At 38.8% G+C, this 20,252-nt stretch overlaps 1 protein-coding gene across 1 annotated transcript in view; it reads right to left on the reverse strand.

Annotated features, from left to right (window-relative positions):
- Window positions 1–2,047: 2,047 nt before the first annotated feature.
- Window positions 2,048–20,252, reverse strand: part of LOC147712639 (chemokine-like protein TAFA-2) — a 404,289-nt gene continuing 386,084 nt past the window's right edge. Inside the window, exon 5 of the mRNA XM_086923335.1 lies at window positions 2,048–6,355. Coding sequence (XP_086779461.1) covers window positions 6,344–6,355 — 12 coding nt within the window. The 3' untranslated portion in view covers window positions 2,048–6,343. The remainder of the gene's footprint in view (window positions 6,356–20,252) is intronic.

Consider the following 20,252-nt stretch of genomic DNA (forward strand, 5'->3'; position numbering starts at 1 on the left):
AGGGGGCTGCTTTGCAGAGAGGTTTAAAAAGGGGCATGGCCTCATTACACCTCTCTGCAATGCAGCCCCCTGGTGCATGCTGGAGGTTTCAGGTGGGCTAGTTGGCCCCCAGGGACCCCCAGTATGCAAGGGGAATTAGTTCCCCCTCTGCAAACGCGCCAGGGGGCTGTGGGGCAGAGAGGTTTAAAAAGGGGATAGCCTCATTACACCTCTCTGCAATGCAGCTCCCTGGCGCATACTGGAGGTTCCAGGTGGGCTAGTTGGCCCCCAGAAACCCCTAGTATGCAAGGGGAATTAGATCCCTTTCTGCAAACGTGCCAGGGGGCTGCGTTGCAGAGAGGTGTGAAAAAGGGTGTGGCCTCATTACACCTCTCTGCAAAGCAGCCCCCTGGCGCATACTGGAGGATCCAGGTGGGCTAGTTGGCCCCCAGGGACCCCCAGAATGCAAGGGGAATAAGTTCCCTTTCTGCAAACACGCCAGGGGGCTGCGTTGCAGAGAGGTGTAAAAACATTTATTTTTTTCAATTTATATTAAAAATATGTAATGTAATTTAAAAAATAAAATATCTAAAAATAAATAATTTAAAATAATGTAGTAAATCAGTATAAAAAATATAACAATTAATACATTTAAAGATTGTCATTTACAAAACCATTGAAATTCACTGAAAAAAACCATAGGTTTCAGCCACGTTATAGTTAGGAATTACCATTTAAAAAACCTTTGAAATTCACTGAAAAAACTATAGGTTATAGTTAGGGATTAGCATTTAAAAAACCTTGCAAATTCACTGAAAAAAACATAGGTTTCACACACGTTATAGTTAGGAATTAGCATTTTGAAAACCTTTGAAATTCACTGAAAAAACCATAGGTTTTACACCAGTTATAGTTAGCTGGTCATTTTACTCATACAAAACCTTTGAAATACCCATTTTATAGTTATACGTCATCAGCAGTGCATTGCGGGCGCGCAAGTTATAGTTAGCTGAACTAACCATAATGGGGGAATTTCAAAGGTTTTGCATGAGTAAAATGACCAGCTAACTATAACTGGTGTGAAACCTATGGTTTTTTCAGTGAATATGATATATGCATTAGATATCATACATGCAATAGAATTAATTCCAGTCATTTTTTAGCTTGTATAAATACAACCTGCTATTTTAATGATTTGTAATGATGATGTTATGTAGGAACGATTTTCCTTGAATAATATGATTTTATGGCGGTTTTACTTGCACCCAATAAAGCTGAATTGTACTTTGACTTTGAATATGTGGGTGTGTAACTGTATGGGTGACTGAGTGGCTATGTGAGTACATGTATGGGACGTGAGTGGGTATGTAGGTGGCTGTATGGGTGAGTAACCAGGTGTGTGAGTGGCTCAATGGACCATTGTGTGGATTTGTGAATGGTTGCATGTGTGTGTCAGTGGGTGTATTAGCTTTTTTATGAGTGTGTGATTGCATGTGTGAGTGGTTCTGTGGATGATGTCATTTGAGATGTTATTGGTTATGTCACTGAACATGTAATGAGTAATGTAAGATGTGAGGTCATAAGCAGTGAATTGTGGGGTGAAAGATATACTTAGCTCAGGTAACAATAACTGCAGAATGTAACTGGTTTTGTATGAGTGAAGTCTGAACCTAACTATAACATCCCTGTAACATAGATTTTTTCAGTGAAAAATAAAAATGTAAATTAAAATATATAAAAAGAGATAGATAGTTAGATAGATAGATAGATAGATAGATAGATAGATAGATAGATAGATAGATAGATAGATAGATAGATAGATAGATAGATAGATAGATAGATAGATAGATAGATAGATAGATAGATAGATAGATAGATAGATAGATAGATAGATAGATAGATAGATAGATAGATAGATAGATAGATACCTTGACAATGTTATGGTAGTCAATGTTTTGGTTATCACAGTTTTTTCAACATGATATTTATGTCCACAATATTCTGACATTCTGGAAAAGCAAAATTCTAACTACAACTTCATCAAAGACAAACCAAAGTATTTATGCAGAGATTAAAATGATTTATTATTTCACAGTTGGATATTTACATTGAAAGCATCAGAAAGCTGGTATTGCATACCCTTTTACAAAAACATTAAGATAACAAAATCTGTATGACATAAAGTTGCACATAGGCTTTCCTGGAGAAACCTTGCACCTAACATGATCATGTGAAATTCCGCATCACATTTGTAAGTCTTCAACCTAAATTTGCTTAGTTTGAGACACACTTCTTATCTAAATGTGTATCCTTGATGAAATGCTGATTATTCTTTAATGAATGTAAAATGTTGGGACAAGATGAGAACACAGTTCCACTTGTAAAAGTGTTTGCTCTTAAGCACCTGCTTGAAAGAAGATAATTTGTAATACAGCATGTGCCTGATAATTAACATAGGCAACATGCTTAAGTATGGATAGTGTAGGGGCGTTTGTCTACATAGAATGTATACATCACGATTTCCAGTTAATAGATTTCTATTATCACAACTATTTGTTCAGTATTACACTTGTTTATATGAACTATATCTTTTGTAATGCTGTATCAAAAAATGTCTTGGACTCTAAACTGTCTCTGACCACTTGTCAACCAAGTAATCAAATATGCAAATTTAACCACAAAATTCCTTCAAAAACCTTCATTTGACTTACACGTTTCAGTCACCTGGAGAGCCACCACCGTTGAAATGTAAAGGCAGAAAGAGTAATATATATTGTCCGAATACTGTTCAGTTTTATAGATTTAGCAACGTTTTTCACCTATGGTATCAGGGAAAGGAAACTTGAAAGGCAGTGCTTCAATGATATTATTTGATAGGGAAACAGCCTGCACGATAGTGGGCATTGAGGTTCATGAGACACATTAGAAAGTCGCTAATGCTTCCAGTCTGTACAGGCTAGTGCATTATTAGGCATTTATTTATTAGCTAGTTAGCAGCTTGTGAATTTAGGAGGCTGGATATTTCTGATAACAACTGGACTACATGAGAAATTAACTAGGTTCAACAAGATCTAATATCGTAGATGAGAAAAATGCAGAATTGTTACATGTGTAAATTGTTGGTATTAGGATTGAGAATATTCATTAGACTACTAAAATACCGCACTGGCAAACATAACGAGAATCTGAAATAGGAAGGCAAATGAATCTGGCAGATGTAAGAATTTTAAAAATTGAAAATTGTAAAACAATTCTTGTGCTTATTTCTGTTTCAAGATGTAACATTGATGCGCAATCATCGGTGTACATTTTGAATACCGTACAATTCATACATTTCAACATGTGCTGAATGACATTAATCTCAATTAATGTAAATAGATGGTGATTAAAATAGAACTGAAGATATAGCAACTTAGATGTATTTCCGGTAGATCTGCTGAAGGCGCTGATGCTTTGTCAAGTGGATGCCTCAGACATGATGCTAGCCTTGCAATGTGTCAGTGTCTTCTGCTGAAACACTAATATATAAAAGAGGGTTTATCCTAAAACTCACCACAGTGGTTGGATATGGTCCAAATAAGTAACAAGGTTACCACTCAGGGGAGTCGTCTAATATCAAAACAATAACAAATCACATGAAATTAAACAATAAATGCACAACAGAGAAGGACAAATAAGAGGACATCAGCAACAGAGCAACTTTATTTCATATATTTGTTTCTTCAAATATATCATCAAAAAGCAAAATATTTTCAATAGATTAATTTATTTTTTAGTTCTATGTGATTTGTTAATGTTTTAATGTTAGCGTACAACTCCCGGGGTAGCCTTGTTGATGTATTGATCTTTTCTTCTGATCCATTTCAGTGGCAGCTCCACTGAAGACACCTGGCATCCCTTTCTACCCTGTGGAGATCTCTAAGCATAGCAACCAGTCTTCCCAAAGTGCTAGTTTGTAATTAAAAAACAAAATATAAATGTCCTTGGCACAATGTGCGTTTTCTCCCAACGTGTTGGAGTCGTTGTTTTGCTTTTTTGTTCACGGCTGGCAGGCTTTCTCTGTCAGCCATGAAGAAGAAACAAACATATGCCAGACCCCCCACTCTATATAAGGAAGAAGGTTTGACATACATTGTGTAAAGTGGCAGACAGCTGAGTCTCCACCCTCGGAAATCGGGTGCTTAGCCCACATCTAAATGGACGGACAAAAAGTTTGGTGGACGGGCGACCTGATGTTTTATGGTGGGTTCCCTGAATTAGCCAAATGCTAAATCATGCAAAAAAAGAATGTGAGAAGATGAAGACAGAAAGAGGCATGTATGGAGGTGAATAGACATAGAATAGAATGCTGTCCCCATAGTTTATTGATATATGCCCAGCAAGGTATTTTCATTGAAAGCATTGCAAGCATCTTTCTTTAATTTCATAAATAACAAAGTCGCATTTTGTCTATATCTGTACACTTTTAGAAAGTTTAAATGGTTGAGCACTTTTCCTCAAACATGTGAATCCATTTGAAACACCGTGGTTGTTGACTTCACCTATTATAATTAAAATAAGAGATTTTTAGACCAGATCTCATTGTTATCTATGCTTTGTTTACTTCTGGGAAACCCAGTCCTGTTTTCATGCTCCTGCTCCTTTTCTAGGAAACGCCCTTACTATATTCGAGTCACTAATTTATTCTTACTTCCTCCTTTTCCTCTCGCATATACATACCATTCTCTTATTTATTTGGTTATCAATTATACATGATGTGCACTTTTTTATTGTATGCCCTTAAGGACTCCCTGCATGTTATTTGTTGTATTTCTTCGCCCTCTTTGTGCATTCCTAAATGTCTAGATGTGACCTGTTCTTCCTCCCCCACCGTGTTGCCACCATTACAGATCCACTCATGTGATCTGTGCTTTAATCTACGCTATTGAGAAAGAGACTCGGCTTAGAAGAGGGTACCTCATGAGTGTGATGTGCTCCCCATTTTGCTCCAAGCACTCCAATTATGCCATGAAGCCCCCACTGTTAAGAAAAAGAAAGACATGACTCAGCTTGAGCACATATAAGCTTCATTCAGCATGACTTGCCAGAGCTACTTGAATCTGTAAAAGAAGTGGATGAATAAAACGAAGGGAAAATCAGGAGGGGACAAATGGCACTGAGAAAGTGGACTTATACACTTGCATTGAAAAATATTTGAAAACAATAGCTTTACATGTTTTATTTTATGACACTTGCTTTACGAGGGACTTTCAACAAAAATGTTACCTTTCCACATACATACCTTTCAATACTTCTGAATCTAAATACGGATATATTCCATTTTCCATATTCAGAAACTCATGTAAAGCACTGTAAGGAGAAAGCAATGCTTTCCAGCCGATTGACTACTAGGTTAATTTACTGTTACCATAACAGAGTAATTGTAATGACAAAGTCATTTTAATGAATTTAAATTGAATTGCAATTTCTTCAGAGGAAATAAAGGCTGATAGACATGTTTTCTTGGCTTGAAAAAAACGTAAACTAATGTAGAAATTGGTAAGCAAGTTCAGATCTTTCTATGTGATTATTCAATAAATTTTCATATTTGATATACTCATCACCATCATAGTGCTTCTTTCAAAATTTTGTTAACAATGAATGCCCAATCAAAAATTAAATTACTACTTTTACATTGAACTTCCAAACAATGATGCTTGCATGTGTCATATTGAGCAGAAAGTAAGCAAATGCAACCAGCAAACCTGTTAGAATAATATCATACATTATTTGTGTAATTTTCACTGAAATTATATATTTCAAAATGTTTGATTTTCTACCAATGGGCTTGGTAGTTTCATGAGATTAAGTGAAAAGAAATGCTGGTAAGTTTATCGACATGATACCCAGGCTACTGAGAACAGGATGGTAAATGAGAGCTATATACAGCTGTATTATAAAAACATTAGTCTAACTTTAGTAATAGTCTTTGTTTCTGAACTCCACAGAGAATTCACTTCATTGGTAGTGGCATCAACATCACCATTAGGAGATCAATTTCTCCACTCTTTCCCGAGAGTTCAATGTCTTTTCCTGCAAAGGATTAGTCAAACCACACTGTAGCAGGAGTTAAGCATTTCCTTCTAAATGTGCTATGGTGCAGTAATCTGAAGGAGAATGTTCACACAAAGAAATGTTTCTTCTCTCAGAATTTGTCCCATTGCTTTTCCTTATTCAAATGGTCTCCTAGTAATGGTATAACTGATGCAAGAAAGACCTCTTCTTAACGCTCCATGAAAAATAAACCATCTCCCTAAAGGGCCTTTAATGTGTTGACCACTTCCATGTGTTAAATGTATATTTTATGTACATTGTTCCACAGCAACTATCGAGTGACCTGTGAAATAAAAAAAAAGATTGTAAGTTTACATGTGGATAACGGATTAGTCTTTAAAATTGAACATTTAAAAATGTTTTTCATTCTGATAGCACTTTGTTACTCTGAGCGTACACAAAGATGGCTACTTGGGTTCATAAACATTAAACGCCCTCCATGATTCACTTCTTGGTTTAGGAGAGCATAAAGCACTCAACATACAGACTCACACTAGGTCCTGGGCAACATGTTTTGAGAACAAGTTTTATGTCATCAAGAACTTTGGCCCCTCCATACGATTACATATAACTTTCCTTTCTTTTTTTCCTTTCTGACTTTGGTCTATGTGGTAGCATAAACTTTACAGTTCTCTTGGTGATGATTGTGCATTTAATTTACTTTTCCCCATTCTCACTCAATAATGCATGCTAGTGTTTGTAGTTTTTTAATATGACTAGCCGGTCCTCAAATGGCTATAGGGTTCTCCTCCAGTTTATGTTGTTCTGTATGCTGTTTTTTCCTTTAACTATATTTCATTTATTACATATGTCATCAGACATCCCATGTTTTAATAGCCAATGCAAGTCTTGCTGATAATGTCTTTCAATGTCATGTCATTTTTTTCCTTGATGTGTCTCTTTTCAATGATACATTTTTGCTTGCAATGTTCAACACTCTGTCCATCATCCCCTTTGGTTTTACATTTTTTTACTGGCATTATTATATAACTGCACACCGCTCATCCCATTATGACTTTCTTCTGGCTCTCTTTTAATTGATGTTGTTATCTCCTATGCCTTCACACCCTCGTTTTTTTCTTTTGATCAAAAAAGTGGCATGTTGAGCTTTGATCAATTTTTCCATTTCTGCATGCATAATATTCCGAGAATTATTAAGTGCCCTTTGGTTACTCATTAGGTTCCCCACATCCTCAAAATTCTCATCTCATAAATCAATTAATATATCAAAAAGTATTCTTCATAAGGCCATTTCGCTCCGTCAAGGTCAATTTGAACTTTGAGATTCTAATTTACAGCATTTTGTGCTTTCCTAAGATTGAGATTATTTTTTCCAGGACACCTTAAGTGTACCTGGTGAACAGATAATATATCATTGAAATGAATGGTTGTTATGCACCAGATCATATAGTGGGAGTTGGTGGGAGAGAAATGATAGACTGCCAAGTGCTCTACAATGGGTAAGTAGACCTTGGTAAATACAGTGATATCATTACTTGTCCCTGTTGTTTTATGCACATGGCCTTTAAAACAACAATGTAGCAACTTCAAATATAAATTTAAAAGTCTAATAAATATGAGGGTCATCAAGGTTCATCAAGGTTTCCCCTTTCAGTAAAGGAGAACTGGGATGACAGGAGTACATGTCATATCTTCTGAAGTGGATTTCTATATTGGGTTGCCATTTGTTAGAACCGTGGTATGGGGAGATGACAGGTTATTACCTTGTACATTCGCAGATGGACAGGGAAACAATTTATAGTTCAACTGCTTACAGCAATGGGAGATTGAGTACCACGGCTGGGCACAAATATATGAGAAGGTGATTTTGAAATGAATAAAATGTGTCAACTGGTTTAAAAGCCAGCAGGTTATGTTTAATTGATTGGGAATTCCCTAGGCTTAACTCTGAACTCATCTTTTTAAATATTTCCTTACATAAAAAATTGCAATAGTTGCCACTTTTCTCCTACTCATTCCACCTTTGCTGAAATGCCCCATTCAGCGCACACTACACTCAGAACTGATTTAAATTACACAGCCAAATTTCACCCTCTATAAAATGTAAGCATATAACTCCAATCCTTAGAAGATTGCTTCTTGCATCGATGGGCAGCAAGTGCAATGTAAATAGGTCAACCTTGTCTGTAAATCCTTGCATGTCTATCGATCTGGCCCAATTACTTCTAGTACGCAAAGAGGAACCAGGACCCCTTGGTTTTTTGAATGCCTAAGGCTGAGAACTTCTATGCTCAAGAGCTCTAACTGCTTTCTGGAAGTCTCTTCCAGTAAACTGAAGCACCGAACCATCACTCATGCTCTACAGCAGACTATGCCTGAAATACACATTAAGAATAATTGGCTAAGCTAATAGGTCTCAACAGCGGCATATACTGACTTTGCCAATTCTTGTTTTCTTCCCTGATGGCTCTAGCAATCATGTAATAATTTTTCTTAATCTGATAGAAAACCATTATGAGATAGCCAACACGTGTTACAGGTAAGGCAGCCATCTTATAGTGATTTTTCTAAAAATAATAAAACAAAATTGTACCAGATGGCTACCATGCATGCACATGCATGTGCTGTAGCCATGTAATAATGCTTTTCTTTTCTTTTAAGCAAAGTCATCTTGCAATGGTTTGTTTTACAAAAATCCTTTAAAATAGTTTTGATATGTATGCTTGCATGTATGGTAGCCAACTTAGAATGTTTGTTCTGTCATATAAAGATTCTGAAAAGCCTATTGTGCATGTCCATGCATACACACATGGGTAGCCATTTTGGAATGGTTCAAAAGGCATTATAAAATGGCTGCCCATCAATAGAGTAGTGAGGATCTAGAGGCATGGGGAGAAAGTGACCATAGAGGTGGGCTCATCGTTTAATAATCAGAATGGCAAATGAAAGGCGTATAAGCAGAAGGACTCAGAGAGTGGGAGAGAACATAGTTCCTCAGGCAACTTAAGGACTGATGCCAGTGGGGAAGGGTGTACTCTCTAAAAACACACAATGAAATATAAATGCTTATTGGGTCTTCAACAGAATGGGGAGGACAGCCATTGAATCAGGAGCAAATATCAGAAAACTCTAGCTTTGCAATGCTTCATTCATAAACCTCCTTAAGTTGCAATACTGTTACCACCCAGACTGTAATATAGAATGAAATTGTTTAAAGTTTATGTTGAATGATGGACCTTATTTTATACAGTAAGTCATTGTGTACAATATATTCATATTGATGCTGGTAACCACCATGGCAATCAGGCACACCCTTTATTTACATATTAGTATGTCCTGCTTTGAGTTATATTAAGTCACTTCCTTACCTGGCTGGGGCACAATCAGCCTAAAGTCTTAACCAGGTCTTTCACATGTTTCCAATATAGCAACAAAAACTCACTATACACATCATTTACTTCGATTTCTCCATACAAATACTTCATAACATAAACTTACTTATATTAAACCATTTTCTCAATAATATATCATACTGCTGCAACAATATTACACCTTTCCCTCCCTCACACAGATCCTTCTACTGAGACACTTCTCACGATTTTTATCAAGAATTCTTCCGCAATACCCCTGCCTACCAATTGCAAAATGGCTACTACACTGGCTGGCACAAGAACCCCACCTAGTAATCCCATACTAACCCTCTTGCCAAAAACCCCAATCCAGCTAGCATGAACAGACTTGCAATGGGAACGTTATGTCTTGTATCAGAACCACCATCTTCAATTGCCACTTTGACAAGATTTTAATATCACCCCACCCCTCACCTAACCACATTAAAATATGTCTGCCACTGCTTTTCTCACCCCTCTGGCACTAGTGTGCACTGCTCACTTGGAACAGTATAGCCTAATGTCTTTCTGATGAATAGAAATGACTCACTACCATTTTATTTTTGGTTCTTTTATCCCTTTTATATCCTCCTATTCTTCTTTACCTTTTGGTTTCATATTTATTTGTCAGTTATTTCTGTACATGGAAGTCCCAGGCCTATGAGCCACAAGGGATTAAACACATGTTGGCTGTTGTTGTGAAAATATTACCTCCTTAAATAAGAAATTCTACAACAATAAATGACAAGAAGAATTTTAGGAAATCTGGTTTTACGCAACAATTTGAGGAACTTTAACTAAATTATCTGTAAATATAAATATAACTTACATTAAATTACGTGGAAATATAAATGCAAATTGGCATTCATCATTTAGAACTATACTTTAGTGCACAATGCCTCATTGCATACATTTTTGACACAAAGGTGAATGTTGTCATAAAAACATAGCACTAGGAACACACACACTTTCATATTTGCTCAAACCTATTCACAAACTGACATATCAAAGCCCATAGCACAATAGGCCATTTTCTGAAGGGATTGCATCTCTGGCTGGGTGAAGGGGAAGTGGGGATACGTTTCAGAGGCAGTTGGCAGACATTAGGCATGGGACGCTCCCAGTCTGTACAGTAGAGAGATTGCAGTCTCATGACTCCAGTGCTCACCAGGTGTCCCTTTGAACATTGAAAGCAATATAGAACTCCTGCATGGGTGGCGACAATCACAGTAGAGATGATGTGATCATAAATTGGAAAGACTCACAATTTGGACTATTTCAAAGCAAGCTGTTTGGAGGAGGATTGAGGGATAATATGGCTTCTATAAGTGTCATACAAATGTTTGAATTCATCTTGTATCCGTTTAGCTCTGTGTACAGGCAGGATGGTCTGAGACCAATACCTGGAAGAAGGACCAGCCTAGCAATGCAACTGACCCATATCAGAGGGAATGGGGGGCTATCTATTCCTCACTATTTCTAGGCTCCATTTGGGCTCTTTCCATATGTGGTGGCACCATGTTTCTGATCCTCTCCTACCAAGATCAGTGGGCAGTAGACCTGTGTTGTAGCCCTGGTGCACTGCCCACTAGAGGAACAGGCACAGTAGGCACCAGCCACTCCAATATAGTACTCATGAGTAGCTTGTGGGTTTGGGTTGCTGGAGAGTGTTGGAAATCAATATGGTCTGGTGCTATGGACCTATGGAGAGCTACTGTGAAGCTGATAGTGCCCCATGGTCAAGACACCAGCAGGGACTAAGTCAACAGGTCCCTCAGGGGACCAGGACCATTGTCTATTTTTATCTCCTACTCCCACATGCCCATCAGTTAGTAAATGAAGAAAAACAACTGCCCTGAGCACCTCAATTGTGAGGAGTGGATATGGTCAGACACTCATGCTCATCTGCTATGAATGGGAGGGAGATCTTGCAAAGAGTGGCTACCAAGGGAGACTGTCAAGCAAAGCAGGAAGGGGTAGACAAGATAGGCAAGTGTCTTTAAGTGGGTGAGACAGGCAGTGCCACAAAGAAGAACAGGCTCCCACAGCAAAGCCTTTTGGGTGAACTTGCACTATACAAATATACTTTGGGACCTATTTCAATGGTGATATGAAAACCTCCCACCATCGATCGGAGGCTTTCCCACCTCCATCATCGGTTTCAATTCTAACAGGCTGTTAAAGATGCAGCTGGTCGGAATTGAAACCAAGGATCCCGCTGGCAAGTCGGAACTGGCTCACAATCCTAAAGAGTGGGCCTTTACGTCCTTGGGATTACGATGCACAGTTTCCGAAACTGTTTCAATGCCGGCCTGTCTGACATGGAACCCATGTCGTAAAGCATATTTGGGGGTCCCTATCAGGGCCCCCTTGTCTGTGCGATCTCCAGTTGGGGGCCAACACCCCCTGTTATTCCCTGCACCCCGTGGCAGGCACCTTAAGGTGCTTGCCACGGGGTGCAGTGATGAACATTACCTTCCATTTCCCTAGAGCAGAATGTTTTACAGCCGGTTTATACCCATGATGAATGCTCCAAGAGTGAAATGTAGGAATGCTATAGAACAGTTTTCGGTCGCATCTTAATTTTGCGGTCTGGACCGCCGACCGGGTGTCGGTCGGTCCCAGGACCTAACAGTCCACCCAACATCAAAATCGGCAGCGTTATGTTAGGTTATGCACCAGGGCAATTAATTGTTTTTCTACAGTGCCAATAAATAATGAGTTAATTAAGACACACAAAGCTTTACCTGGTTGGCAATCACCAGTAGTCAATGGAGAAGACATAGAGAGTGTGAGGCTCGAATACAACATAAAATTAGTTTAGCTGGTGAGAGTCTTAATGCTATATATTTATACCAGACCATTGGTTTATATATTTATTTATAAGGAGACTTTGTGTTCACATTTTATGTCTGTACAATGGATGGGGCTATATCTAGGGTGAGATCTGATACCATTTCAAAGGCCTTTCATTATTAGGTGAATGATAACGTCTATGGGCTAGTTCCTATGGTAATAAAAATCTTTGTTTAAGTTGGTAGGCCAGTTAATTTTAATTGTGAAAAGCTGAATTTGCCACTGCACTATGTTGAAGCCAGTAGGCAGTAGCTTGTAAAATGGACCCTCCCGAAAAACCATAATAGGCTACTGGTTCCCTCATGAGTTTATTAAGGATGTAAATATTTTTAAATAGATATGTTGTACTTTTTGTATCTTATTATTACATAGCTAAATATGATTTGATGGTGAAATCCAAATTCTCATGTGGACAGGCCCAATTTGGCTGTACCAGGTACCATGCGTTTCTCAAGCATTTTCTCAGTGACCTGGCAGGGTGAGGGCCACTTTTACTGCTGCTAGAAGCTGGTTTTGTTCCTCGGGCTGGACAGGCTGCTTATCTTGCCTGCTATTCTTCGGTACTTTTCAAACAATGCAAAAACAAATTGTTTTAAAGTTTGCCAAGCAGACCATGTTCACTTTGAAACCCTTTGTTTTAGCATTTGGTTATCTCTTTTCTCCTGTATCCGGCAGATTTGACACAAGCATCGCTGACTTTCCAGGGAATGGGCTTGAGGGTGCTTATTGCTTCTTGGCTTAGAGAGTCCGGTACATGTACGATAAAGACTCTTCAAAAGTGTATTTCTTAATTGCAATGCATTTTAGTTCATTATGTTAAATTATACCATTGCATTGAGTTACAGCTCATCTAATTATGACCACAGAAATATATATGCTCCTCCGTCACTGTCCTGAAAAAGATTCTATTAGTGGTTGTGTTTGCCCGCATATGTGGCCAAGGGTGCTACTATAGTCTGAATAACAATTGAGGGCCAGATGTAGGTAGCCCAATACCGAATTTCGGCCGGTACCGACCAGTATATTGGGTTTGAGATGTAGGAGGCAGGTTTCAGGATTCGGTAATTTAGCGACTCGGTAATTTAAAGAATCAGTAAATTACCAAATTCATAAAATAACGATTCAGTAAATTACCGAATCCTGAAACCTATGTAGGAGGCACTCAAGTGAGTGCATTTTTGCATTCAAGATTCGTTATTTACCACCAACTATAAGTTGGTGGTAAATAACGAATACCCTTTAAAAAACATTTTTTTACTTTTTTTTCAGTGCCATGTGGCAGACATGTATATGTGCCACATGTGCACACAAGCAAGATTCAGGGGTGCAACAGGGTGTCAATGTGACACCCTGCCACCCTTGAATGTGTTCCCCTATTACCGATTCGGTATTTACCAAATAGTTTATGGCTTCCCATTCATTCCTATGGGCCTCCAGGCCCATAGAAATGAATGGGAATTACTGAATTGGTAAATACCGATTCTTAATTTCCAATTCTTACTGATTCAGTAAAAATGAACACATTTTTTTCTACATAGCATTTACCGAGTCTGAAATACTGAATCTGTAAAATTCGGTATTTTAGAATCGGTTAATCTAGATTACCTACATATGGCCCATAGTTTTTTGTTTTTGCACAGCACACAACTTGAACTGATGGCACTGTGAAATAAGTAACTGCCTAGGATCACATGATGCAGGCACGTGGAAGCCTGGATTGATGCAAAGATTTCTAGCTTCACACTGTGTAATTTGGCCACTACATTTCTTTCTATTTTTTCTCCCCTTTCAGACCAAAGATTAACACTTTGTGTTTAATTCTTAGTGGTGCTAGATCAGTGCACTTTATTGAATACCTCCAGGCTATGACTGTTGGAGGTTGAGTTCGGAAGGGTGATCTTTTAATGCATAGTTAAAAAAAAAACTAAATCACTCACCCTTGGTTAATGCATCGTGACTATTTGCTCCACCAAGCTAAAACTCTTTGGGCCAGATGTAGGTAGGCATTTACCGGTCGGTAACGGCCGAATTCGGCCGTTACCGACCGGTAAATGCAATTTGAGATGTAGGGCCCTGTATTTTACAGAATCGGTAAATTTACCGATCGGTAAATTTACCGATTCTGTAAAATACTGAATCGGTATTTTTTCCGATTCGGTAACATTGATATGTAGGTGGGACTCTTCTGAGTCCCACAAGCATTACAGAATCGGTATTTTACCATCAAATACTATTTGATGGTAAAATACCGATTCTGGTGTGCATGCACATGTGTGCATGCACACATGTGCCATATGACAGGCAGACCTGCCCCTAGGGCTTGTATGCCTGCCACATGGCACCCAATCCTGTTTAGGGGGTGCCAGGGGGTGTCAAAGTGACACCCCCTGCACCCTTGTGAAATTCGGTATTTACCGATTCGGTAAATACCGAATCGGTAAAGCCTATTGATTTCTATGGGCTTTGAAGCCCATAGGAATCAATAGGCTTTACCGATTCGGTATTTACCGAATCGGTAAATACCGAATTTTACCGATTCGGTAAAAGGGAACATCTGGATTCCCTACATACCAACCCCTCACATTTACCGAATCTTAATTACCGAATCGGTAAAATTCGGTAATTTTCGGTAATTAAGATTCGGTAAATGTTACTTACCTACATCTGGCCCTTTATTTGTTATTATCTCTTCTTGAATTAATTCACCCACCCACTTCATACTCATCCATCTATCCATAAATACATCTAGTCAATCTATCCTTCCATTCATCCATTGTTGGAAGGTGGATTATTAGTAGTCGGTCAGTATACACTTGGCACTAGCAATAAGGCCATCAACGCAATATATGGAACCCAAAAAAGTCTCAGTAAATCATTCCCTTGCTCAACACTTGATAGCTGTCAATGAGTAGGCAGGCTTATCCTAGGAGACAGGGGTGTGAAGCATTTGAAAACACCAATATGTTAGATTAGTAGAGCACAACGCACAAGAAAAATCAACACCAATTTATTTAAATAGGTAATATTTCTATCTTTACAGTGACACCAAAATGACAAACATCTAATGTAGGTTACCGGAGATATGAATTTTTAAAGAATAAACACTTTCTAGTGCTAAAATACCAAGAGCACCAAATTAGAACATCTGGTCGAGTTTGGCCGGGACAAAGTCAAAGTTTGAGGCTGACCGCAGTGGAGCCCTGGTCAGATACACCAAGCTTGAGGTCTCAGTCAAAATTTTACCTTCGCACTTGAAACCTTTTCTGAAGGTTTTTCTCCCACATTAATTGGGCCCCTCGATCAGGCCGGATTCAAAGTAACTTCATTGGCTTGGTTCAGCGGGGCCCCTGGTCAACTCTTGGAAGTCTTGAGCACTTGAGCTTCCAGGGGGATGAACCTGAAATCCAGGCCAAGTATCGGTGTGAGGTAATCAGCTTGACTCTCAACTTTGGGTTTGTCACCTTTTGGAGCTTCTTCAAAAAGCTGCTGCAAACTTCTAGAACATCTTCTGGAACTTCCTCTTAAGGGTTCATAGTGTCCCAAACATAAATCCAAGGTTCCAGAGTCTCCGCATTTCTCCTTGAAAGTTAGGATTACCGGCTCCACAATGCACCTGGCCAAATCCTTTAAGGTACAGCTGAAGGTGGTCAGCTGGGTTCTTCTTGTTGGTGATGATGCAGGTGGAACTCTTTTAACCAGTTGCTTTCAAAGAGTCCCATGCTTCTCTTTTTGAAGCAAGACAAAGTTTTTGGGGTTGCAGTTCTGTAGTATGCAGCAGGTGCAATCATTCAGAGTGCAGTGCTCTTGGTGTAGGTGAGGGCTCAAGCAGGGCAGCACTTCATCTTCTTCTTGTAGTTTCAGTCAGCAGATCTGAGTTGCTATGCAGCTCTCACATAGTTATCCAAGTATGGGGGCACCCCTGTCCAATGGGTTGCAGAGTGCCATCCAAAAGTATGACGGCTTCTTCCAAAGTGTGGCATATTCTTGTTCCACAAAGCACTGTGCTTTAGAATTTAAGATGGAGAATGTCTCTCCTCTGGAATAAGATCTGGTTAAACCAACCTACTAGTGTGGCTCATTTCCCTTAACACTCCCCTTGCAAACATCCTCCAAATGTCATTCCTGGCACTCCCATCTAGCTGGGGATTACAAGAAGAGGAGGTAGACCTGGCTGGCATTACCTACTGTCCTGCTCTCTGTGAAACCCAGTTTGTTAACCACACTCCCTTCCTGGTCTGTTCTATGCATCTGCCAAGCTCCCTCCACCCCCAGATAACCTCTGTCTCCATGCAGGTCACGTATCACCTCATCAAAGCAGGTTGGCTATGCTTTTAAAGGCTGGCCAATTGGGAGAGGTTGTTAGAAAGCTGAATTTTGGCTCACAGTAAAGAAAGTTCTATAACTTATTTTCTGTATGAGGCATGATATATTGAACAGTGGCAAGTTGTTGGAAATATCATTACCAATCGTTAAAGTCACTGAAATATTATTTTAGCTCACTCCTGTCAATAGGGACACTGTATTACAGTATTCCCATGTTAGCCTATGGAGCTAAACTACAACAAAAGGGGAAAATAAAATTGATATTTTTCCCTCAGCAGGATATGTAAAACATATTTTAAAATGCACCTACTTATTTTTACAAGGCACCCTACCCCAGGAGCACCTAGGATAGACCTTAAGAGTGACATATGTAAAATAAAGTAGTGTAATACTTTGGAAGTACCTTTTAATTCAAAGTCGAATTTGCATGTCATTTCAATATAAAAGCAGCTTGCAAAGCAGGGCTGACTTTTAAAAGGACCGCAGGTAGCACAGCAGTGCACTCTTAAGCGCCTCAAAGTTGCTGGGCCTCTAAACCTACATGCCCTGCCATATACTAGGGACTGACAGGTAGGTTGTCAGTGGCAATTGTAATTACACCTAATTATCACATACCCTTTTAATCAGAGCACTGGCCCTGGGCCTGCTTAGCAGAACCCAGGACACATTCTTAGTCAGTTACCACCAGTATCAGTCCAGAAAATGTGGGTCATCAGGGAAAAAAGGCTGACTTTCTCCCATCCATCCATCCTTTCACTCACCCATCCCTCCTTTAACCCACCCATCCATCCAACCGTTTACCCTTGCACCCATCCATCAGAGAAAAAAGGCAGACTTTCTCCTATCCATCCATCCTTACATCCATACTTCCACCCATCCAGGTTGCATTTCCAATTTTTTTAAACAAAATTATTTGGGGTGTACCTCCTTCCCCCAAGCCCCACTTGTAGCAGTCAGGCTCGCTCGCTTGCTGTGTGCATTAAAGGGAATGGTCTGCCAAACGATTCCAGGGCTGCTTTTGGATCCCAGTCCGACCCTGTTTGCAGAAGCAGCAAGACATTTTCTGACAGGAGTGAAAAACAGTGCCTAAATGTGTCACTGCGTTATTTTGTGGCCTAACGATATCAATGCAAACAGAAGTGAAAACGAAAACATTTTTTTTCACCATCAGAAATACGTAGTTATTTATGCTGTCATGGCTAGTAATGCTTTGGCCAATAGTGACTTATTGCTGTTGTCTGTCGAAATTACCTTTCAGATGAAGTGGAATTATTTTCACATGTAATTATAACATTTTATTTTTGCCCTTTCATCCCCAGTCTTTCAAATGTTCACACAAATCCATTGCACTTGCTAGCACGAGCGTTCTGTTCGGACTGTGTCACATTAGGACTTTGAATTTCAGCTAAGGGAATTATTTTAGTGGTTGTCTAATGCATGATATGGCTATTTACATTTTATTGTTGTTGTTTTATTCGTACAAAAATGGCAGACATATGCACTGAACAATTCTTGTAATCTCTTTCACAATGTAAAGAAAGCAGACTGGAAATACATAATGAACGTCATTCTGCACACTGAGCTGCAAATATGCAGAGATTGCTGTATTTTAGTGTACAATGAAACTGCTTACGCTTTTAAAGTGCTCTACATCATTGAGAGCTTAAACAATATAAAAATGAAAATCTTAAAATTGCTCAATCCTAATCCTTCAGTGGATATAAAAAAGATATAACATTTGCCGCTTATATACTACATAGTTCTTTCTTTCCAAATTGGATATGAAATTGGGCTGATATACCTGTTGTCTTTGCCACCAAGTGTGTAGGATGCAACCCAGGGCCGGTCCTAGGGTTCATGGGGCCCTGGGCAGAATAGGAAAATGTGAGGCCCCTATAATTTTCATATGATTTAACTTAACAGAAGTGACATCATAGGAAGTGATTTCAATTGGCCATTATTTATATTGATATTGATATTGTTTATAGAGCATGCCAATGTGGCCCTGCCATCTGCAGCTGTAACCGTAAATAAAGCTAATTGGGCAACGTAGTTGAAAAAAGCCAGGTTTTAAGTTTTTTTCTACAACGGAATTGGACTGGGCTTTGAAATGCAAAGACATTTTGTTTCACAGTTTGCAAGGAATGAGAAAAAGCTTTTACCACTCCAGGACTCTTTGTTTATTTTAGGTGTTTCTACTGAGTCTATTCACCTCATTGTGAAGAGCAAAGAAGAGCACTGTTGCCCAAAATAATAATATTTTTTTTCTTTTTTCTTCCTGTTCCACAGTTTTTTTGTTTCCAATTTAATTTTTTGGGGTTAAAAAAACAACTAAAAACTTGCTGAAAAAATAAAAAAAAAATTGAAAACTAAAAAGAAAAAAAAACACTTCTTTTCAGAACTACCTCCACTGGCTTAAAAAAGAACTATATTTCTATAGTAGTGTGTAAAACTTTGTCAGAATGAATGTGTAGTGCATAAATGAATGAATGAATTAGTAGTGTCTGGTGAGTGTGAAAGTGCAAAACTATAAGAGAGTGCTACAGCAGAAATGTATAAGGTGTTTACCTATGCTATACTGTAGTACCTCCGAAGCACTTCAATGTAACACATCCATATAAATATGTTAGAAGTCTATACTTCAATTTGCACTGCTAGTGAAACTGCCTGGGTGAATTTGTATGTTTTAGGAGCGAATTTACAACACCCTTGTACCTCTTTTACACATCTTTCCCGTCACTTTTGTGATGCTGCGGTGTTGCAAAAGATGTACCATAGTACCTGATATTTACAATGTGATGCATATGGATGGGTTCAAAAAGTATTGGGAGGAACCCTTTTTAGGAAAAGGAAATGAGATTGTATTCAAGAAAAACAAGAGTCCCTTTCCTCGTTTTATAAGGAAAAAATCTGGAAAAAATATGTAAGGTGCATCACATTCTAAAACCCTGCGCCAGAAAGAGACTTTCCTGCGCAGAGAGGGGGGGAGGGAGTGGAGGTGTTCTAGCATAGAGAAAACACCTACTAAAAGTGACAGAGTGAAATCTATAATATTTCATTCAGTCACTTTTAGTCCTATGCTACGTCAAAACCCTGCACCTGCTTGAAACAGGTGTAAGGATTGACAAAGCTTTGTGAGCAGAGAACCCCAAGAGCATTCCTGGAGCTGCGTTGCACTTTGAACGCAAGTCAAGCAATGCACCACCTTCACAACACAAATACATCACATGTCTATGCCGTTTATGCTCCATAATACACTACATTGTAAATACAGTGCATCCATTGTGCTGATATCACAGTGCACAATAACTGCCATATCTCTGGGAATGTACCACTTATTGTGCATCTGCTGATTACTGTTTCAATGTAGTGAATGGATTACTACACACTGATCAATGAGTCAATACTAAACTATATACAGGAATGACAGAGTGTTTGCTGGAAGTGTAAGGATAGAGACTGGGGAATTCAAAATATAAAAGGTAAATTTGCAGGTGCATAGAACAGTACATGCACAGTAAATAGGAGTTTGAAGCAGTCCATATACTAAGGCCTACTTTGCTCCATAATTACTTAGGTACTGACAAGATTACAGTTCTGCAAAGAGAGTGCTTGACTGAATTTATAAGAGCTTCAGTTTTACCACAGTAC

This window comes from Lissotriton vulgaris, chromosome 5, assembly GCF_964263255.1.
Source record: "Lissotriton vulgaris chromosome 5, aLisVul1.2, whole genome shotgun sequence".
Taxonomy (NCBI): Eukaryota; Metazoa; Chordata; class Amphibia; order Caudata; family Salamandridae; genus Lissotriton; species Lissotriton vulgaris.